The 20,234-nt window shown below is 62.7% G+C and overlaps 3 protein-coding genes across 4 annotated transcripts; 2 read left to right on the forward strand and 1 right to left on the reverse strand.

The window, feature by feature from the left end:
* Positions 1–105: 105 nt before the first annotated feature.
* LOC127588346 (arf-GAP with Rho-GAP domain, ANK repeat and PH domain-containing protein 1) lies at positions 106–6,442 on the reverse strand. Its single transcript, XM_052047027.1, has 26 exons — positions 6,256–6,442; positions 6,065–6,147; positions 5,801–5,838; positions 5,241–5,546; positions 5,082–5,147; positions 4,736–4,892; positions 4,507–4,608; positions 4,199–4,303; positions 4,001–4,061; positions 3,814–3,934; positions 3,477–3,741; positions 3,193–3,392; positions 3,039–3,124; positions 2,779–2,961; positions 2,639–2,707; positions 2,484–2,583; positions 2,253–2,309; positions 2,059–2,185; positions 1,893–1,992; positions 1,609–1,810; positions 1,484–1,529; positions 1,235–1,410; positions 940–1,152; positions 742–847; positions 405–546; positions 106–330 (listed from the first exon to the last, which is right to left on the reverse strand). Exons 2-26 carry the CDS (start codon positions 6,145–6,147, stop codon positions 271–273), a joined length of 3,171 nt encoding a protein of 1,056 aa, XP_051902987.1. The 5' UTR covers positions 6,256–6,442; the 3' UTR covers positions 106–270.
* Positions 875–13,474, forward strand: LOC127588349 (platelet-derived growth factor receptor beta-like). 2 transcript variants are annotated; one of them, XM_052047031.1, is made up of 28 exons: positions 875–893; positions 7,185–7,296; positions 7,643–7,699; positions 8,023–8,091; positions 8,180–8,274; positions 8,373–8,571; positions 8,634–8,894; positions 8,962–9,092; positions 9,160–9,241; positions 9,310–9,384; positions 9,492–9,681; positions 10,032–10,147; positions 10,278–10,389; positions 10,497–10,590; positions 10,659–10,767; positions 10,871–10,965; positions 11,037–11,169; positions 11,236–11,340; positions 11,416–11,520; positions 11,589–11,691; positions 11,765–11,844; positions 11,980–12,101; positions 12,174–12,296; positions 12,376–12,487; positions 12,546–12,645; positions 12,815–12,920; positions 13,005–13,201; positions 13,276–13,474. In XM_052047031.1, exons 4-28 carry the CDS (start codon positions 8,034–8,036, stop codon positions 13,343–13,345), a joined length of 2,973 nt encoding a protein of 990 aa, XP_051902991.1. In that variant the 5' UTR covers positions 875–893; positions 7,185–7,296; positions 7,643–7,699; positions 8,023–8,033; the 3' UTR covers positions 13,346–13,474. The 2 variants fall into 2 exon arrangements, with proteins under 2 accessions (XP_051902991.1, XP_051902992.1); XM_052047032.1 differs by having other exon boundaries at positions 876–893; positions 7,185–7,316.
* A 440-nt stretch (positions 13,475–13,914) lies between these two features.
* On the forward strand, positions 13,915–19,798 carry csf1rb (colony stimulating factor 1 receptor, b). The gene is made up of 22 exons (XM_052046424.1): positions 13,915–14,049; positions 14,694–14,966; positions 15,022–15,348; positions 15,428–15,564; positions 15,631–15,793; positions 15,883–16,195; positions 16,324–16,439; positions 16,520–16,628; positions 16,700–16,860; positions 16,992–17,107; positions 17,184–17,313; positions 17,393–17,494; positions 17,599–17,709; positions 17,796–17,925; positions 18,006–18,067; positions 18,142–18,233; positions 18,308–18,430; positions 18,595–18,706; positions 18,781–18,880; positions 18,978–19,098; positions 19,180–19,267; positions 19,422–19,798. Exons 1-22 carry the CDS (start codon positions 13,998–14,000, stop codon positions 19,490–19,492), a joined length of 3,009 nt encoding a protein of 1,002 aa, XP_051902384.1. The 5' UTR covers positions 13,915–13,997; the 3' UTR covers positions 19,493–19,798.
* The last annotated feature ends 436 nt before the right edge of the window (positions 19,799–20,234 follow it).

Genomic DNA, 20,234 nt, shown 5'->3' on the forward strand with positions numbered 1-20,234 from the left:
ATCCCCCCCCCCCCCATCAAAATGTTTTTTTTCTTCTTCAGGGAGTCCTTTTGAGAACGTCCGTTTCCCCCAAAGGCGAACGTTGTGGAAGGAACAAAAGGAGTCTTTTCAAGGAAAGAACTTGTGGATTCTTGAGCAAGGCAAAACATGCAAATTCAAGGCCGCTCAAAGCCAAGCGATGAAGCTTGAGCGTTGTTCGCCAGCAGAGGGCGCTCGGCGGACCTTTGGGCTCGTCTTGCTCAACGAGGCGTCTCTTCTCGTTCCAGTTGTTCAGAGGACGGTGATCTCCTCCTCCTTCTCCTCCTCCAACTCGAACTCCTCCTTGTGCGTCTGCAAAGCGTCCCGACGCGGCGGTGAGTCTTCCCGCCGGCAGCGCAAAGGCGCGCCGCCCTGGCGCCACCTACCGGGAAGAGCCGCGGGTGGTAGAGGACCAACTCGCGGGTGAGCTTGAGCAGGTCGCTGTTCAGACTGCGGAAGAGCGACGGAACCAGAACCAGGGCCAGGTTGTGGGCCGACATCTTGTTGACCCCGGAGAACGTCTGGACCCTGACGACGAAGCGACCGGCGGGCCCCGTACCACGGCAGGTGCGCGCCGGCGGGAAAAAAAAAACATTTTCACTCTTGCGAAACCTTGTCGGTGAAACAAATGAGCGTTTGCGAGGGAGCGAGCCAGAGGGTGACTCTTTTTGCCTTTTGCGTCTCCTTGTGCGCAGGAGGCCGTCCGCAATGAGGTTTGCTCACGTGTGGAAGTGTTCAAACAAGGCGTCGAGCGTGGCTCGCCTGGCGGGGGGCAGCTGCCGGAGCAAGCGGCGGTAGGCGCACAACCTGCCGCGCTCATCTGAAATGGCTTCGCACACAAAGTAGCGGCGCTGGCACCGCCTCCGCAGTTGCAGGTACCGCCGTACGCCGGGCGAGAAAAAATGCGGCGGTCCTACCCACCGGCGGCGCGCGTCCAGTCCTTGCGCTCGCTCTCGGGAAAGAGTTGCGCTTCCTGTTGCCGGACGTACTGCTTGAGGGCGGCGGCGGCGTCCAGCGCGCCCTGTTCGTCCGACTCCAGCGGGGCGGACGCCGGGGAGCGCAGGAGGGCCTCCGCCAGCCGGGACACTTTGGAGGCCAGGCCGCAGCGCCGGTAAACGCCCTCCACCTTCAGACCTGAAGCGCCGGAAGGAAGACCGGGACGTGAAGGCGCCCGTCGGAGACCAAGACGGCGGCAAGAGGAGGGGGGAGTCCCGACCGTAGCTCTCGACGTGTTGGACGCAGCGCCGGACGGCGAGCGGCACCGAGTCCGCGGTCTCCTTGAGACGGCTCGGCGGGTCGGAGCCGACGGGAGATTCCAGAGCGGCGGCGTCCCGCAGGAGGCGGTACCATCTGCCGCAGCTCTCGTGCTCGTCAAAGTGCAGCGCCACCCGCCTGCGCGCGCACGCCACAGCGTCACCTGACCCGCAGCCACCCGATGCCACTCACGTCCCCGCACCCCACCCACCTGTTTCCGAGGACCACGGTGACGAGGTCTCCCGACGGGTCTCTTTCTGAAGAAAGGCGGAGCGGGACCAAGGTTCCTTTGGGTGCGGCCGGGATGCGGCGTCCGCCCCGAGGGGGGAGGCTTACCGTGGTGACGGAGCGCGCTCAGGTCCACCTTGAAGTTGCGCTCGGCGTCTCGGCCGACGCGATGGACGCTGACGCCGCCGTCCCACAGCAGCAGCCAAGCCTCCGAGTTGTCCGGGACGCCGCCGTCTTCCAGCACGCGCACTTTGCTCACCCCCACCGCCCCGCACACCTCCGCGTACGACACGCCGGCCGGGAGGATCACCTGAAAAGCGGCTCGCGTGGCCAGTCCGGTGGGGAGAGCCCCCGTCCCCCGCCGCCCCCCACCGCCCCCCGGCAGTTCTCACCTTGAGGATGTGCACCAGGTGAATGAGCAGTTCGTCCTCACTGTCGGCCACGCAAATGAGCCGATTGTCCACCGTGATCAACTCAAACTGAAAAGTGGCCCTGCGGGGAGGAACGCTGGTCAGGGCGCCGCTTGCCGCCGCCGCCGTAGCCGAAGGCTCCGCTCACCCGTCGTTTCGGAAAAGCGACAAAACCTCCCGCAAGTCGAGCACGTCGCAGGCCGCCGAGTCGTTTTCCACCGAGAAGAGGAAACGATCTTCTTCCAGCTTGCCGTGAAGCTCCTCGTCTTCGTCTCCTACGCGTGCGCACGCAAGCCACGCTCGTCATCTGCCGTCACTTTCAATTGAACCAAAAAAGTTTACCTGAGCTGCTGGACTCCGCTCTCCTATGTGCCAATTTGGGCAAGTAGGGCGGAACCTCTGTTGGAAAAAACAAAAAAGGGGGGGGGGGGTTGTTGGAGCACCCTGAAGCAGTCGCCGAGCCCGCCGCCGCCCGCTCCCAAGTCAGGTGAGTGGACCGTGACGGGTTCAGCGAGAACTTTTGTTGGACTTTCGTGAATTTGACAATGCGTGCACGTGTGTGTGCGTGTTGACCTGTGTACTCATTGAGTCTGAGTAGCTCGGCCTGCAAGGCTTGCCCCGCTCTCTCAGCCAGCTGGATGGGGGAGGGGGTCAGGGGGTCGGTTTGACACACCTGCAGGAAGGAAGCCACGTCAGATGAGGTGACGGGACGCGTCTTTGTGCGTTACCTTTGACCCCGAGCAGATGAGCCAGAAGGTTTCTTCCACGTCGCCGCCGCAAACGACTTCTCGCAGCCTCTGGAACACAACACTGGAGTTGCAAACAGCAAGTACTTGATTGGAGGGGGGGGGGGCACGGCGCCTCGCACCTGCTGCATCGCCTCGGCCGAGGACGCCAGGGCGTGTACTCGTCGGTAGCGCCCCTTGCTATATTTATCCTGAATGAACTTTGACCTGCTCTCGTCAGAGGCCTCCGGAGCGATCTTCTCGGCGGCGGGTATCAGGGGGGCCCACACCTGGTTGGCCAGACGGTTACCGTGGGCAACAAACAGCTGCGGGAGAGGAGGGCCTTCCAAAGTCAGAGAGAGAGAGACGGCGGCCACCTTCGCCGACCCGTTTGGCCGCTCACCTGGACCAGCGGTTCCGTCCACACCTTGTTGTCCATCTTGAGGCTGCGGACCTTGGACACGGCGCCGCCCAGAGCTCGGTGCTGCCCTGCGGAGAGGCCGTTAGCGAGCGCGGCCCCGCGGCCAATGGCTGTGCCGCCGCGGGCCCGCGCTCACCCGCGCAGCTGTGACAGATGACGAGCAGCAGGTTGACCGCCGCCCACTCGGGGTCGGCGGCGCCGCAGTCGGCGCACCGCCGGTTGGACGGGTTCTTCCACAGGCGCGCGGCCACCTGGTTGCAGGACAGGGCGCTGCCGATGGACGAGGACAACGCCGCCAGCCAGGCGGACAGATCCTTGGACGAATCCACCGACAGACTGTCGGTCGGCGGCCAAGAGGAGGGAGACGAGCCGCTCAGACGGGGGGCGGGGCGGGGCCGCGCCTCGCCGAGGAAAGCCTACCTGAAGCTCCGGAAGGGCGTGGCGAGGGTGAAGGAGTGTTTGCCGGCGCTGCGGACGGTGGCCAGGTTGAGGGGGATGCTGTAGCAGGCCACGCCCAGTTGGAAGCCGTCTTTGTTCTGGTAAATCCAGAAGTCGTGGCCCCAGACGGCGGCGTAGAAGTGGCTCTTGGGGTCCTTGACCGTGATGGCCCCGTGGAGGTCCGGGCCGGCGGGACCGGGCCGGCCCCGCGACGCCAGCAGAGAGCGCACCCAGCCGTCCTGAACGTCTGCGGGAGGAAGGCGGTGAGGGCGCGGCGCCGCGTACGGAGCCAAAGGCCGCGGGGGCGGGCGGGACCCACCGTCGCTGTGAGCCATGAAGTCGTAATGCTTCTTCTTGAAATAGACGGAGAACCTTCCCCTCTCCTGTTTCTTCACGTTGGTGATGCTGGACACGTGGAAGAGAACCTCGCTGAACTGGTCCTGATCACAAACGCTCGCCGTCACTCGGCTGGCGTGCCCCGGCGGCCGGGAGGAGGAGGAGCTTACCGTGCGCTTTTTCCACAGAGACATCAACTGCCCGTCCAGCGTGGCCCAAAAGACGTTGTGTCTAAAACCAAGAACCAGCACAACTAAGCGCAAGAAGAAGCAGAACCTTCCATCTATCGCTAGCTTGACTTGGATATACAGACAAACATTCCGACAAAGGACGACGTCTCACTGAGGACGTGAAGCTCTTTGCTCTACCTGAAGCCTTTCCAGACGTCCAACCAGCTGGCTCGGACCACCGCGCTTTGCGGCTCGGCGGGCGGCCCGTGTCCTTTCTTTCTCGACACTCGGATGGTCGCCGCGCTGCGAAGACAAACGCTGACAATGCCACGGCAAAAGCGACCCCCAACCTCAAGCGCGACGACCGTGACGGCGAAGAACGAGAAACGAGGACCCAGAGCCCCGTCACGAGGTCACCGACAATGACGGCCAGAAGAAAGTCGGCCCCGACGACGGCGTCCAGAACAAGGCGGAATGACCAAAAAAGCGGGCCGTCTGTGGCGTACCTTGGCGTCTTTGCTTTGGAAGGCTTGCCGCTCTTTGCCGATTGGGCCACGTGGAACGGGGGCGGGGCGGCCGGCCGAGGAGGCGTCACGCTCGCCGAGCGACTGCAAGTGGCCCGGCAAACCAAACGACAGTGATCAGGTGCCGCGTCCAGTCTGCCTCTCGCTCGGGTTCAATTTGTGTAAGCAAGCGGAGTCCCGCGGCCAGTGTCGAAACCTGGCCGCTACGCACTTGAGCAGGTTGTCGACGAGGTCTCCTCTCGCGGGACCGTTGGCGGGCGAGGAGCAGGGCCACTTTTGGTACAGGTCCTCCTCGGCGGACGAGTCGGAATCCGCGTCGTCCTCCCAACTTTCCAACACGGTGATGTAGAGATCGTCGTCCTCTTCCTCTGGAGAGTTTGGACGCGGAGGACCAAGCGAGTAGAACGTGAGATGGGGGGGGGGGAAACCAACGGTGGTGATTCGGGAGCCAAGGAGGAGTGGAAAATTGCCGACGCGGAGGTGGCCTTTCCCCACACCCCAATCGGACCCGCTCGCTAGCTGCTGAGCCGCGAGGCCCCGACTTGACTTTGGCTCACCGTGAGCCGGTCCCGCCAGTCCTGTCTGGCCCTCCGCTGGTGTCGGCGAGTCCGCGACGACGGCATCTGGACCGGAAGAAGAGGAAGAAAAAAACTCCAAGAATGAGGACCGGATGACTTGAGGATCTCAAACGGGAACGTGCGCCCTCATTGCTTTACCGTCCGATGTCGAAGGGCGGACGGCTTTGGCGGATTGGGACGCCAGGCTAAGCATACCCGCTAAGCTGGGGATGTTTGACAGGGAGCTAACCACGGCGGCCAAGTTGGCGGGCGGCGTGCCCGAGGAGCTTGGAGGAGGAGCGGCGGCGGGGGGGTGGGAGATGGCGCTCGCCGCCCCGGCTAAGCTAGGGATGCACTGAGCGATGTCGCTAGCGATGCTGCGTATGGATGGGGGAGGCGAGGGGGTCGAGTCGCCGATGACCGCCTCCCCGTATGGAACGTCGACAGGCGACCCGGCGTCTTCATCTGGGGGTGGGGGGGTGACATCATCACAGTAGTGGTGTGTTAGAGAGGATGATTGATGGATGGCGGACGTTGAATTCTTGTGAGGTATTCGCAGATGTGTGTGAGCGTATGTGTGTGTTAAAGTGATGTCACAAACTGGTTGCAAACCAGTTCCCCAAACCAGTTTTTGACACTGATGTGGAGCCGATTAACTCTTTGGGTGCCCAATCTGAGGTTGGACAGGTTTTTGTGTGTGTGTGTGAGTGTAGCTGTACCCTTGCCAAACTGATCTCCGTCGGAAAGCGTCTGATTTCTGAAAGACAAGAACACGAGAAGTTTGTCAGCCCGGACAGACGCCGTCGCTTGCAAATTAGGACGAGAAAAGATTCAACTGCTAACGACACGGTCGCCGCAGAAAACCAGTCTTCCCGCCGCCGCAGTAATTTGGCCCGGCTGCTATTTTTCACAACGGCGGCGGCCTTAAAAGCCGACGGTGCGACGCCAGGCCTCGTCGGCCGAGCGGCGGTAGAGATGCGTACCCTCCGTCCGGCGGGGAGGCGGAGCCCAGGTTGTCCCTCGCGTAGCGGGCTCTCGGTTTGGGGACCGGCCGGGGCGGAGGCATCTGGCGGAGAGAAGACGGGTCGCCGTGAATGGAACGGGATCGGCTTTTGTGGCGAAAAGCGGACCGAAAGTGGGCGTTTCCCTGGCCATGCCACCCGGGGGGTCTTACCGCGTCACTCCTTAAATCCGGCTGGCGCTTTGTCCGTTGCCCCCCCGGCGCCCCCTTCTTTCGCGCTCTGTCCTTTGGGTCTCCTGTCCACTGGGCCGCCTTGTTTCTCTCCGGCTCGCGTGGCGTTCGTCTTGCTCTGCGCCGATCTTGGGCGAGCGCGCGGATTCACGTGAGATCGTCCGACCTGCTCCGTCACCTTCTTGTTGTTGTTTTTATTTTTTTGACACAACCGGTTCTTCTCGCCGTTGTCATGGCACAAGTATGCGTCCGCTGGCGCGGCTGGCTCCGCCCGCTCACCTTTTCTTCCCTTACCGGCCTTATTGCAAAACGGGCTCGGATTCATCGCCCCGCAACCACAACGGCGAGGCGCCGCACTCTGCTCACTTGAGTAGCGCGCGTCTCCCCCGCCGCATCGTTGCGCTCACGCGGCCTTTGCCGGACGCCGCGCCCAGCGAATGCGAAAAGAGAGACCTTGAGAAGGGGCCGCGTAGGGGAGGCCGAGCGGGCCAGGTTTGAGGCGCTCTCGTACGAGACGGCGTCAGTTTGCGTTGTTGGTCAAAGTCTACTGACGCCAAGGTCCTGGCGGGGACAGAGGACTCTTCAAGTCCAGCTCACACTTTAGATCAGGGAGGAAGCGGCAGGATGAGCTGCGCTCGTATCAGACTTCCAACGCTACATTTTTTCTATATTTTACGGCCACCCGCCTGTAAAATAAACCGTCGCCGATATACTTTTCGACTTTCCGCGTTTACGACTCACTCTGCGTGTGTGTGTGCTTTGGACCTCGGTTAACTTCCTGTCTGGCTTGGAAGAGATGCAGATGAAAACAGACCCTCTTTCTCTCTCTCGTTCCTATTCTCCGCCCCCCCCCTCCATGTTCCCGCCCCCTCTGTCTCTCTCTATTTTTCTCCCTCCCGCTCGCTCGCCAGTTGAGTTTCCAGGCATCGAGCGACGGGAAGAAAAAGCCCCAGAAAGAGGAGGAAGGCTGCCCAAAAGGAGGAAAAGAAGACGGCTTGAAAAAGGAGGACAAGGACGGAGCAGGTCGGAAGAAAAGCGTTTCGGTGCGGCTCGGCTTTGGATGCTGGTGCGAAAGCTTGTTTCCATGGCAACCTTTTTGACTTTGCCCCACCGACCCGCGACCGACATTTTGGGGGAAAGTCCCTTCACGCATCCAATACGGATTGCGGATGTCGCGCGCGGCAGAAGCGAGGACGAGAAAGTTTGTTGATGCTTTTAGCAGACGTGTGCGTGTGTGTGTGTTGACTTGGCGCCATTTGACTCCGCCCCCCCTGCGGTGACCCGCGCATATTTTCCACCCGGTTCGTCTTTCTCCGCTGACGTCATGGGATGAAGGTTTTGTTGAGGTCACGCGTTTGCCTTTGCGCAGGTTGAACGCCTTTGCCTCGCCGGAGCCGATCGGACGTCGGCCGAGCGACGCGCGCCGGTGAGTGCGACTTCCCGTTTGCTGGCTCGCCGGCCCCGCGTCCTATGGAATGTTTGGCAAGTCGCAAGGGGCGCTATGCCACATGCGCAACGCGCGGCGCGTGCAACTCGCCAAAGGTGACGCGCGGCGTGTAACTCGCGACTCGTAGCCAGACGAGGTGAAAAGCGCCAAAGTCGGCGGCGTGTCATAACCTGGAACAGGCACGGTCCTGCAAGTAACCCGTCCTGTGCCGCGCGCAACATCGGACCCGTAGCGGGCAAATATTGTGCGACGCAGTAAGAGAAAGTCCAAATCAACAAACCGTCTGTGATGTGATGGGTCAGATTCGGGAGTCATGCCGGGGCCCCTGCGAGCACCGATGGGGAGTCTGAAAGTGCTGCGCTTCCTGTTGGGTGAGGAAGAAGGCAAAGCCCAGTGTCCGTCTGTCCTGCTTGCTGATCGCTTGGATGGGCTTACGGCGCCTTGTGTGTGTGTGCGTAGCAGTGCTGGTGGGTGTTCCGGAGCGCGGCGTGGGTCTGGAGCTGATTCCACTGGCCTCGCAGGTTCTCCTGCAGCCTCAGTCCAACTTTACTGTGGTCAGTCTCTCTCTGTTTCTCTGCGGGCTCGTCACACGCGACCTGTCGCTCTCTTAGTTCTTCCTCCAATCTAATTGGCCGTCCCGTCCGCCTCTCAGGTGTGTTCCGGCTGGAGCCGGGTGTCGTGGCGCCTGCCGCGGCCGGAGCTGGAAGAGGGCAACGCGGCGGTGGAAACGGAGGGCTCCCGCAGCGTCCTGCGGCTCTTCAACGTCACCTGGAGGAATTCCGGCAGATACGCCTGCGAGGAGTCGGCGGCCGATCAGATCAGGGAGATGGACGTCTTCGTACCCGGACGAGGTGAGCGGCGGACGACGCCTCTCCGACTCCGACGATCCTCTCACGCCCCCCCACCCTTTCAGGTCCAGACGAGTGGTTTCTGCCAGTGGCTTCCGGCGTGGTGATGAAGGACGGCGAGGAGGCCACCATCCCCTGCGCGGTGTCCGACCCGCTTCTCAACGTGAGCCTGTACCGGCGCGGGGAGCAAACGCCGGCATCGGGACCCACGTACGAGCCGGGCCGCGGCTTCACGGGACGCCTGGACGACGCGGCTTATGTGTGCGTGGCCTCCGCCGGTTCCGAGGAGACGCGCTCGCGGCTCTACTACGTCTTCAGCGTGGTGGGTGAGTTTGGTCAGCGGGCCCCGTCGTCCCGGGGCGCCCGCCCGCCGCTCACCGACGCGTCCGCCAGTCGCCAAGGCGATGGAGGCGGACCTGACGGCGTCCGGCGGCGTGCTGAAGCGGGGACAGCCGCTCCTGGTCAACTGCACCGTCCGACACGTCGACATGGCCTTCTTCTCCTGGAGGTTCCCGCGGAGCGAGGTACCGCGCCGGCGGCGTGGCCTCGGTTTCGACTCGGTTTCCCATGACCCGTTTTGTGTCGTTCCAGGAATTTGAGCCTCTGACAGAATTTCTGCCCGATCGAATCCGTTCGTTTGTGAACATCCCCTCGGCGACGCTGGCAGACTCCGGTAGGCACCGCCGCCGCCGCTCGTCGTTGGCCACGCTAACGGCGAGATGTTGCCGATGCTTCCCGCAGGCGTGTATGCGTGCGCGGTCCAGGAAAGTCTGCAGGGACGGCGCGTGGAAAAGAACATCACGGTCACCATACTGGGTGAGCGCCTGGCTACCGACGCCCGCAAACGACCGCGGCAACGCGCATTCTGCCAAACCAAAGCGGGACGCGCGCACGTGCGCTCACACCGCGCGCAATCTCCACAGATCGCGGTTACGTTTCCGCGCGCGCGACACACGACACCAACGTGTCTTCGCTGGTCGGTCGCACGGTGACGCTGCGGGTGGCGGCGGACGCCCACCCTGCGCCCACGGTGGCGTGGCACAAAGATAACCGCAGCGTCGTCGTCACCGCGGGAAGCGCCGTCGTGTCCAGCGCGCGCGTGTCGGATGGCAGGTACGCGAACCGCGCCGCTACTAACGGTGCCGGCATGGCGCGGACCGCAAAACTCACCCCGATGCGACCTGCGGGCTGTCCGTGGTGCCAACCGGGATGGATGCTCACTCCAACGCTAACATGAATGCTAATCGTGTAGCTGCGATGCTAAAATGAAGCCGACCATCACCCTGTTCACGCCGACAACGCTAACCGAGACCGGAGCAACCCTGCCGCTAACAATGCTAACCGGAGCGTGAAGAGCGACGCTAATCGGGATGCTCTTCACGCGAGCCCGACGCATAGCAACGACGCTAACCGCGATGCTGACGTCACACTAACAGCTATGCTAACCCGACACTAACTACCAGATACGTCAGCACTCTGACCTTGGCGAGGGTCCGCTTGGAGCAAACGGGAAGCTACACGGCCAGGATCTTCAATGAAGATGAGCGGGAGGACGTGCTCTTCTACTTGCAAGTTCAAGGTGAGCGGGCGAGCCGGTCGCTCCTCGTGGGCAGCTTGACAACTTGGTCCGCGTAGGATCGCGTTTGTGCCTCGTGGTGTGTTTTTGGATGCGTGTTTGTTTGTGCGCTGGTTTCATTTTGTGTCTGCAGCGCCCCCGAGGATCACGTCGCTGACGGAGATGAGCACTCGGGCCATGTTGTGCGTCAGCGAAGGAGCTCCGCCCCCTTCTGTCACCTGGTTCACCTGTCACAGTGCACACGGGTAAGAATTAGCTTAGCTTAGCTTAGCGGTAGCGCACTCAACCGGAGTGTATTTCTCCACGTTTTTGTGCGACACGACAGGAAGTGTTCGAGCCTTTTTGCCCGCAGGTGCGCCAACGGGACAGGCCGCTGGACGAGCCAAACGGGCGCTTGGCTCCCGCCGGAGAACATCAGCGTCCCGGCAGACGGAGGCCTGACCCAGGTAAGCGCTGACGTCCCGCCCCGTGTGGGGCCGCCCGCGACCTCACTCGTCCTCGCCCCGCCCGGCAGGTGCGCAGCCTGCTGATCCCGGACAGTCCGAAGACCTTGACCGCCGTCCGATGCGAGGCCTCCAACCCCGCGGGACGACGAGCCAGAGACCTCCGGCTGGTGTCCACTTGTAAGTACGGCGGGCGAGCCGACCGGATGGCGGCCGGATGCCTTGGCGAGTCGGCGGATCCGATGGCGGATGTCTTTGGTAATGACGTCGGCTTCCCGTCCAGCTCTTTTGTCTCAGGTGGCCATGTTGGCGCTGGTTCTGCTTCTGGGGCTGGTTGCCGTCATCTTCCTGGTCATCCTCGTCATCCTGTGGAGAAAAGTCAGTCAGGCGCCGCGGTCTTGCGCTCGCACCCGCCTCCCCCTCCTCCTCCAACTGGCCTCGCCCTTCAGAAACCTCGCTACAAAGTCCGGCGGAAGCTGATGGAGTCCGTCAGCCCCGACGGGCTGGAGTGCGTCTACCTGGACCTGGAGCGGCTGCCCTACAGCGCCGCCTGGGAAATTCCCAGGGAGGACATCGAGCTAGGTCGTGCGCTCGCGCTGCCGAGGGGCGGGGCCCGCGCTGGTTTCTAGCTGCCGCGTGTGTGCGCAGGTGAAGACTTGGCTTCGGGAGCCTTCGGACGCGTGGTGGAAGCTCGGGTGTCGGGTCTGCTCCGGGACCGCAAGACCACCAAAGCGGCCGTCAAGATGCTCAAATGTGCGTCCTGCGTCCTGACGCCGCGTGCGCTTACACCACCTGATTGTCTGTCCGTCCGTCCGTGTGTGTGTTCAGCCAACAGCGGCGCTCGTCGCTCGTTGATGTCCGAGTTGAAGCTTTTGTGTCACCTGGGCCCTCACGTGAACATCGTCAACTTGCTCGGAGCGTGCACGTCGGGAGGTGACCTCAGCCCCCCCCCCCGTCCAACCGCCGACCACCCTCACGCTGACGCCCTTCCTCGCCCGCAGGTCCCGTCTATGTGGTGACCGAGTTCTGTTGCCACGGAGACCTGGCCGGCTACCTGCGACGCCACAAGCGCGCTTTTGTTCACGCCGACGCGCTCGCCAAGAGGTACGCGCCCGCATGCCCGCACGGAGAGATGCACTTCCACACACGTGACCCCCGCGCGCGCGTGTGTGTGAAGGGAGGCGGACGGCGGTTACATGGACATGAGCGAGCGGGAGGGCGCAGCCATCGTCGGCGACACCGACAACGCGGCGTCAGGTGAGACGGCAAAGTCCGCGCGTTTGCCTCCATGGTTTGAAGCGGCCGCCTTGAGGAGGGAAAACGGGCAGGACGGCGGCGGCTGTCCTGGACCCGAGTTCAACGACCGACTCGCGTTTGGATGCGCACGTGTAGCTCCGGACCGGCAGGCGGCGCCGTCGCCTCTCGTCAGCGACTCGGCGGCGCTGGACCGAAGCGACCTCCACAGCTTCTCCTTCCAGGTGGCCAGCGCCATGGACTTCCTGTCGTCACGCAAGGTAGGCTGGCGCAAGCGGGCGGGGAGCCGCGGCTGCGCGCTTAACGTGCGCTTAGCGTGCTGCGCGCGGCAGTGCGTCCACGGAGACCTGGCGGCCCGCAACGTCCTGGTGTGCGAGGAGCGGCTGGTGAAGGTGGGCGACTTTGGCCTGGCTCGAGACCCGCTCAAGGATCAGGACTACGTGGCCCGAGGACGCGTCAGTACGCCGCAAGCGCACGGCGGGTGGCCCCCGCGGGCTCCCCCCGCCGCCGTGACCAGCCTTTCTGGACCCGCAGGCCTCGTTGCCGCTCAAGTGGATGGCGCCGGAGAGCATTTCCCACGGCGCGTACTCCTCCCAGAGCGACGTGTGGTCATACGGGGTTCTGCTGTGGGAGATCTTCTCTTTGGGTAAGACGCCACGCCGCCGCCGCTCCGACCGGCGTCTGACCGCCGCCTTTTGCCGCAGGCGAAAGCCCGTATTCGGACCTGCCCGCGCCGCGCCGATTCTACGCCGCGCTGAAGAGAGGACACCGCCTGGCGCCGCCACCTCACGCCGACTCCAACATGTGGGCCACCCGACGCGGAGCATGCCTCGCCCCGCTCGCGCGCAGCATGACGTCTTACAAGCGGGCCACGTAACCCGAGCATGCCGGACAAAATGACGCGATCGCGGCGAGCGGCGGCTTTGCAATCTGCCGCCTGGCAAAAGCGTGACGGGACGCCGCCTGTGCCCAGTCGCGACATGATGCGGGCGTGCTGGAGCCAGCTTCCCGCTTCCCGGCCGTCGTTCGCGTCGCTGGCGGCGTCGCTGGACGTCATGCTGACGGACGAGCGCAGAAAGGTGACGGCGTCCTCCGCGAGCCGCCCGCGCGGCCGACGCCTCTCGCCAAGGTCCGCCACGTCCGCTTGTTTGCGCCCCGCACAGGCGTACGCCGGACTGACGGAGCGCTTCCTGACGGGCGACCATCCGGCCGTGGTCCGGTCCCGACTGGCCGCGGCGCCGGGCGACGGCGATACCCCGGAAAACGCCAGGCTTCGCCGGCCGGAGGCGGGACCTTCTCACGGCGAATTGGGCCTCGCCGTCGACACGGGCGAGGGCGGCGCGGCGCCGGCCGCCGAAAGGTAGGGTGTCGTGCAGATGATCCATCTGGGCGGGGGCGAGGGTGACCGTCGGGCCGCTGCCTTTCCCCCTTCAGAGCCGAGGAGCCGCCGGCCGGCCGGGAAACGACGTCATCAGCCGGAAGCCAGGCGGAAAGCCGCGTTTGAGAAACATGTGGGCGCGGCACGGTAAACGCGGCGCCTTTGTGACGGCGGGCGACGCCCCCTCCGTCCTTTCTTGTATGGCAACTTCTTCTTCTGCTCGGCTTCGATTCAAATTAAAAGCATCAACTGCCACCTGCCTGATGACTTTGCTTTGTTCTCGAAGCGTGAAAACATTTGGACCGAGAAAGGGGAAAGGGGGGGGGGGCCGTCCCTCTAGATTTTTCTTCTGTCTAAGGACCAGCGGAGATCCGAGACTGTTGGAGATCTTCGGCCACCATTCAACTTCTGAGACCAGAGAGGGTTGAAGACTTTCGGACATCTGAAGACGGTTGAGGTGCGAGACCATCAAAGTGCCGAAAACCGTTTGAGATCTTCAGCTATCGCTCACGCGTGACCCTCGAGGGTCATTTGCCCTTGACCTTCTGAGACCAGACGGGTAGGGGGTCCGAGCTGGTCGGACTTCCCGGGCCATTGGAGGTCCAAGTCTGAACGTCAAAGTCTGGTGTCCGCCACTGCTGAAGGTCACGTGAAGAGGGAAGCGTCGAGGGGGCTCGGCGAGTGAGGACGGGGGGTCAGAGGAGGCGGGCCCATCGCCCATCAGGAAGTCGAAGAGCCGCTCGCTCGAGTGTCACCGTCAGTGAGTGAAAAGAAGAAGATGAAGACGTGGTGGTTTGCTCTCCTGCTGCTGTCGGTCGTCTCTGCCCAAGGTAAGAAACCCGAGCGCGCACGTCGCTCATGAGGAGACGCAATTTGGCGGAGGGTCGCAAATGTTTTGCGTTCCCTGGCGAGGTGGGCTTTTGACGTCCGCTAAAGCCGGGGGCGAGTCGTTTCAAAGTGGTTTGCTTTCCGCCGCCGCGTGACGCCCACTCTGCTGATTGGCGGCATGTGGGCGGAGCAAACGCCAGGTGTGACGTTAGCTCTCCAGAAGGTTTGTTGAATGTCTCCAGTGAATGTTGAACGTTTGGCAAATGGAGCGTTTTGAGCGTTTTTCCCCATCCCGACGAGGACGGCGCCTTTTCTTCCTCTTTTGTTTTCTTCCCTCCAAACTGCTGACGGACGTTAAAGTCGCCGCTTTCACTTCTGTTTTTCTTCCCGTCTTGCGAAACGCAACCGTCAAGTCGAGTCGAGTCGAGTCAAGAGTATTTGTGGAGCGCTTCCAAACAGACAAAGTGCTGGACGTGGCAAGAAAAATCGCTTCTTTGGGTTCAGCTTGCCCAATTGTCTCGTCCCGCAAGAAGAAACACGGCAGGCGGCGTGTTTGATTTCGGGCCACGGCCTTCCCGCGTGGCGTTTGCGTGAGAGTGAAATGGCCGTTTCAACTCCAGGTCGGGCATTTTTGTCCCCCCCCCAGATGTCTCTCAGCCAAGCATCCTGCTGAACTCGCGGCCCGTGCGCAACCAGTCGGAGGCGACGTTGACGGCGGGCTCGCCTCTCAGCCTCAGCTGCCGCGGCGACGCCCCCTTGCGCTGGTCCAGCGCGGCGTTGCTCTCGCCGGCGCGCGGCGTCGGCGGCGGCGAGCTGAAGGTGGGCCGCGCCCGACCGAGACACACGGGGACGTATCGCTGCGCGTACGCCCAGCGCGGCCTCCGACACCTTCACGCCTCGGTGCACGTCTACGTCCGAGGTGAGCCGCTCGGCCGCGCCTTTCCGTGGCCGTCTTTTGACCCATCCGTCCTCAGATCCGGCGTCGCCCTCCGACGTCTTCGTCACGCCCCACTTCACGCCCGACGTCAAAGAGGGCGACGACTTCCTGTTCCGCTGCCTGCTCACCGACCCGTCATTCGGCAACCTAACCCTCCGAGTGGAGGAGGAGGAGGAGGAGGAGGAGCGGGCTAGGGGGCGGGGCCGGGACCTGCCCCCGGGCATGAAGGTGAGCGCGGACCCCCGCGCGGGGGTCCTCATTCACAAAGTGGACAGGAAGTTCAACGGACGCTACGTCTGCGCCGCCTGGAACGGCAACAAGACGCGCGCGACCTCCAACGCGCTCCACCTCATCGTCACGCCCAGTAAGAAGGCAGCCGACGCCTCTCGACCGCGTCGAGCCTTCGGGCCCCCCCCCCCCTCATCTCTCTCGCTTGCGTCTAGGACAGCGTCATCCTCCCGAGGTGTCGCTGAATCAGAGCGAGTTTTTCCGCGTGGTGGGGGAAACCTTTGCGGTGACGTGCATGGGGAGTAACCCCTCCCTCCTCTACAACGTCTCCTGGACGGCCCCCAAAGTGGAGGTGAGACTCGGCCTCGGATGCGCTTTTGCGCCGCCCGGGAGCTTTTTGACGCCAGGTGTCCCGCAGGCCGCGAGCACCCGCCTGTCGCAGCGCTACGACGGCAAGCGCCTTTACATCAACAACACGCTGACCCTCGCCGCCGTGGGCCCGCGGCACAGCGGACGCTACACGTGCACGGCCGGCAACGAGGCCGGCAATGCCACCGCGACGGCCAGGCTGCGCGTCTTAGGTGAGCGCACGCCGCTGGCTTGACCTTTGACCTCGCAGCGGCATAAATCCGGCGCCCCCCCCATAACTCAGTCCGCTCACGTGTGACAGGCGCCCCCTTCCTGACCGCCTTCCTGGAGCGGCGCACCGACGCCCCGAGCGGCGCCAACGCGAGCGCCAAAGGCGACGCGGGCGACGAGCCGTCGACGAGCGAGCGGGAAGCGCTGGCCAACCTGAGCTTGGACGCGGCGGCGGCCCGGCGGCTCAACGGCAGCCGCACGGTGGACGTGCTGGAAGGCGGCGACGTGGCCTTGAGCGTGACGCTGGAAGCGTACCCGCCGCTCTCCGGCCTCCGATGGAGCACGCCGACGCCGGCCAACCGCGGCGCGGCGCACGCGCTGAGCTACGCGGCCAACGGCTACAGGTCGGCGTCGGCCCGCCGTGGCCACCTTTTGTCCTACTTTCTCTGGCCTGTCTTGCGTCCCTTTGCGTCTTCCGCGCCGTCCCGCCCTCTTCTACTTCCCGCCGACGACAAAAGTTTCCATTCGGCAGGTCCCGAGCCAGCCTGCTGCTGCGTCGCGTGCGCGACGAGGAGAAAGGTCGCTACGCGCTGCACTTCGTTAACGCCCTCGTGAGCGGCTCCTTCAACTTTGACCTGCGCGTTCTTCGTAAGAAACTCTTCGCCCCCCCCCCCCCCATCAATCCGACGGGTTGTTGTTGTTTTTATTTTGGGTTGCGTGCGACGCAGGCGCTCCCCGGGGCGTCATCACGATGGAGAACGACACCCTGACCTGCAGCGGTTCCGGTTTCCCGCCGCCCACCCTCTCGTGGTCCCAATGCAGCGGTTTCGTGGAAACGTAAGTTGGAAGCGGGGCGGGGTGGGGGCCCTTCCCCGCCTCCGACGCATCACTCGGACTTCCCCACGCAGGTGCGGCGACGTCGCGGTCGAAGGCCCCGAGGACGTGGACGCGCGGGAGGGGGAGGAGCCGAAGAAACAGCTGGCCCTCCCGCGGGCGCCGGATGACAACATCACCATCGAGTGCGTGTCCACCAACAGCGTGGGACGCTCGCGAGATGTCTTCTTCCTGCGTAAGTGCGGAAACAATTTTTTTTTTTTTTCGCTTGCTATTGAGTCTCGACTCGGCGTCGTGGGCTGGCTTTTTTTCTTGTTCTTGTTCTTTGGCCACGGAGGTCGTGTCCGCTTGTTGCCATGGTTTCAGTTTCCACGGGTCCCGGCGGGCGCAGCGTGCCGGCATCGCCCCCGACGGTGGCCTTGGGGGCCGCCGCCCTCTTGCTCCTCCTGCTCGCCGTCATCCTGGTCTGGAGGATCAGACGGGTGCGTAGGTCGTCCTCCTTTGCTCTGGCTCCTCCTCCCCATCATCATCCCCATCGTCACCTTTGCCCTCTTGCAGCAACCCAAGTACGAGATCCGCTGGAAGATCGTGGAGAGTTGCTCCGGCAACAACTACACCTTTGTGGACCCCAGCCTGCTGCCTTACAACAACCTCAAGTGGGAGTTTCCCCGAGACAAGCTGCGCCTGGGTGAGCCGGCGGCCTGGCCGTGTCTGGGTTGACCTTTGACCTCCCGCTCACTCTTTCTCTCTCTCCCCCCCTCATTTAGGGGGCGTGCTGGGGTCGGGGGCCTTCGGGAAGGTGGTGGAGGCCACGGCCTACGGCCTGGGCAGCCAGGATGAAACGCGCGTCGCCGTGAAGATGCTGAAACGTAAAGCGCACCCACACGACCGGCGTCCGACAACGAGAGATGTTGGCAAACGCTCGGCCCCGACTCGACTTGACCCGCGGCGCCCCCCGCCGTTGTGTCCGCAGCGAGCGCTCACTCCGAGGAGCGAGAGGCGCTGATGAGCGAGCTGAAGATCCTCAGCCATCTGGGTTACCACGACAACATCGTCAACCTGCTGGGAGCCTGCACTCGAGGAGGTGACCCCGCCCGACTCGGCTTGGCTCGCTTGCGCCGGCTTCGCCTCCGCTTGACCGGAAGCCCCCCCGTCGCCTTCGACTCGCAGGGCCCATGCTGATGATCACCGAGTACTGTTTCCACGGCGACCTGCTCAACTTCCTGCGCGTGCACGCGCGCCACTTTGCGACGGAGCCGCCCGAGCGCGACGCCAACTACTCCAACGTCAGACTCCGGAGGTTGGCCGGCCTCTTCTACGTCTCGCGTCTCGTCGGCGGCCGTGCGCGTCACATGGCGTGTGTGTCATTTTGTGCTGCAGTGACAGCGGCATCTCGTGTTGTTCCCAATATCAGGAAATGCAATCGATGCTTTCCCACTCAGGTAACGCACACACACACACGTACTCACACACACTCACACATTTCCATTTGGGTTTGTGTGTGTGTGTCCTTCAGGTGTGGAGCAAAGTGCCTATTTGTGTGTGAGTGACCTGATGAGGTTTTCATACCAGGTGGCTCAGGGCTTGGACTTCCTGTCCACACGAAATGTAACGCACACACACGCACACACACATTGTCCAGGCATATGAGTGTGGTTGTGCAAGGTGCGCGTGTGCCTCAGTGCATCCACAGAGACGTGGCGGCGAGGAACGTCTTGCTGACCGACCGCCGCGTGGCCAAAATCTGCGACTTTGGTCTGGCGCGAGACATCCGCAATGACGACAGCTACATCGTGCAAGGAAACGTCAGTGGACAGCGACCGAGCGCCTACGCAGCTGCCACACGGCAACAATTATATATACAGTATTTGGGGGGGGGGGGGCTGTCACTGTTTTCTGGCGCCGTGTCGGGAAACCTCCCAAATGAGGGTTCTTTTACTTTCCGGCGTGTTTTTATTTTGTCACGCAGGCGCGTCTGCCGGTGAAGTGGATGTCCCCCGAGAGCATCTTCCAGTGCGTGTACACGGTGCAGAGCGACGTTTGGTCTTACGGCGTCCTGCTGTGGGAAATCTTCTCCCTGGGTAACCTCGGCGGCACTCGCTCCTCCACCGTCTCTAACCTCCCGCGACCCCTGACCTCTGTCTGTCCCCTTCAGGGAAGAGTCCTTACCCCAACATCGCCGTGGATACCAAATTCTACAAGATGATCAAAGACGGCTGCCACATGGACCGGCCCGACTTTGCCCCGCCGCAAATGTGAGCCCCCCCCCCCCCCCCCCCCCCCCCGCCCCGATCCCATCCGTCGACGGGGGCGTTGCTGTCAATCGACTCGATTGAGCGGTCTCCTTTTCAGCTACCGGCTGATGACGTCGTGCTGGAGTTTGGAGCCGACCGAGCGGCCGACGTTCAAGATGATTGGTCGGCTGATGGAAAGGCTCCTCCCCTGCGCCAACAAGGCGGGTCAGAGCGAGCAGGTGAGGCCCGCTGGCGCGCGCGCCGGCACGCCGTTCCGCCCACGGTCTGAACGTTCAATCGCTTTCTGTTTGGCGCTCAAGCCGACGTACAAAAACATCGACGAGCGAGGGGAAGATGAAGAGAGCGAAGAAGCGGACGCTGGAGATCCCTTGAAGGGGGAGGAGCAAGGTGACTGTTCTTATCATTGGATTTAAGTGCTTCACGAAACGGTGTCACTGAGTGTCTCTCCCGCTTGGTGAGCGCCGAGGAGCTCTTTAAATCCTTCCATGTGTGGATTGAAAGGCTTCCTGGGTTTTGAGCGCGTGTGTCTTTCCGGCTTCAGGGGGGGCCGCGGAAGGCGACCGCTCGATAAAGATGACGAAGCTGACCAAGAACATCTACCAGCTGTCCTGACGCTCCCGTCCGATGGGCTCCGATGAACCTTTCTGTCCTCGTCACGGATGAGCGGCGTAGTGCCGAGAGAACGATTTTCCCGTGAGCCTTGGCATCTTGGCTCTTGGTACACGTCGCCGCTGTCGAATTCCCGCGGCATCCGTCGCTCATGTCCTTGAGCCGCGCCGCGCCGGTTTGCATTACTAGTTAGCATGAAGCTAGCCGACGTTTGTTGTTATTGTGCACGCTTTGACGTTTGAATAGACAATCTCTGTTTTTCTGCCTCAATTTCACAGTAAATTTCAACTGGGGTGATCCCCCCCCCCCCACCTCGTTGCCTCTTCTTTTCCACGTGAGGCTAAAGGATTCCCGTCTTTGACGGAGGCAATTGGAGCTTTAAGGCTTGACGCCCGTTTGCTGACGCTGTCCTCTTGGACTTTTCCGACGCATTAATAACAATCTCGTCGAACTAATGTGACGCTTTTACTGCCGCTGGACTTTCTTTGCGGCGCGCGCAGGGCGGGACGGCCGAAAACAAACAAACAAAGTCACTGATCGGGGTGATTAGCTCCTTATCGAGATTTTGCGCTCAATGATAAAAAGCCCGCAAATCTTCCCTCACGCTCCAAACGTTGGTGAGGAGAGAAGCCCAAGCCCGAGGTAAGTCCTTCGTAGGCACCTTCGAGTCTTCAGAAATCGATTTGTTCACGCGCTTGTCAGATCTTCACTTTGCGTGCGCCGCGACGTCGTCCTTCCGTGCTCC

The sequence above is a fragment of the Hippocampus zosterae genome, chromosome 16 (genome assembly GCF_025434085.1).
Source record: "Hippocampus zosterae strain Florida chromosome 16, ASM2543408v3, whole genome shotgun sequence".
Classification (NCBI taxonomy): Eukaryota; Metazoa; Chordata; class Actinopteri; order Syngnathiformes; family Syngnathidae; genus Hippocampus; species Hippocampus zosterae.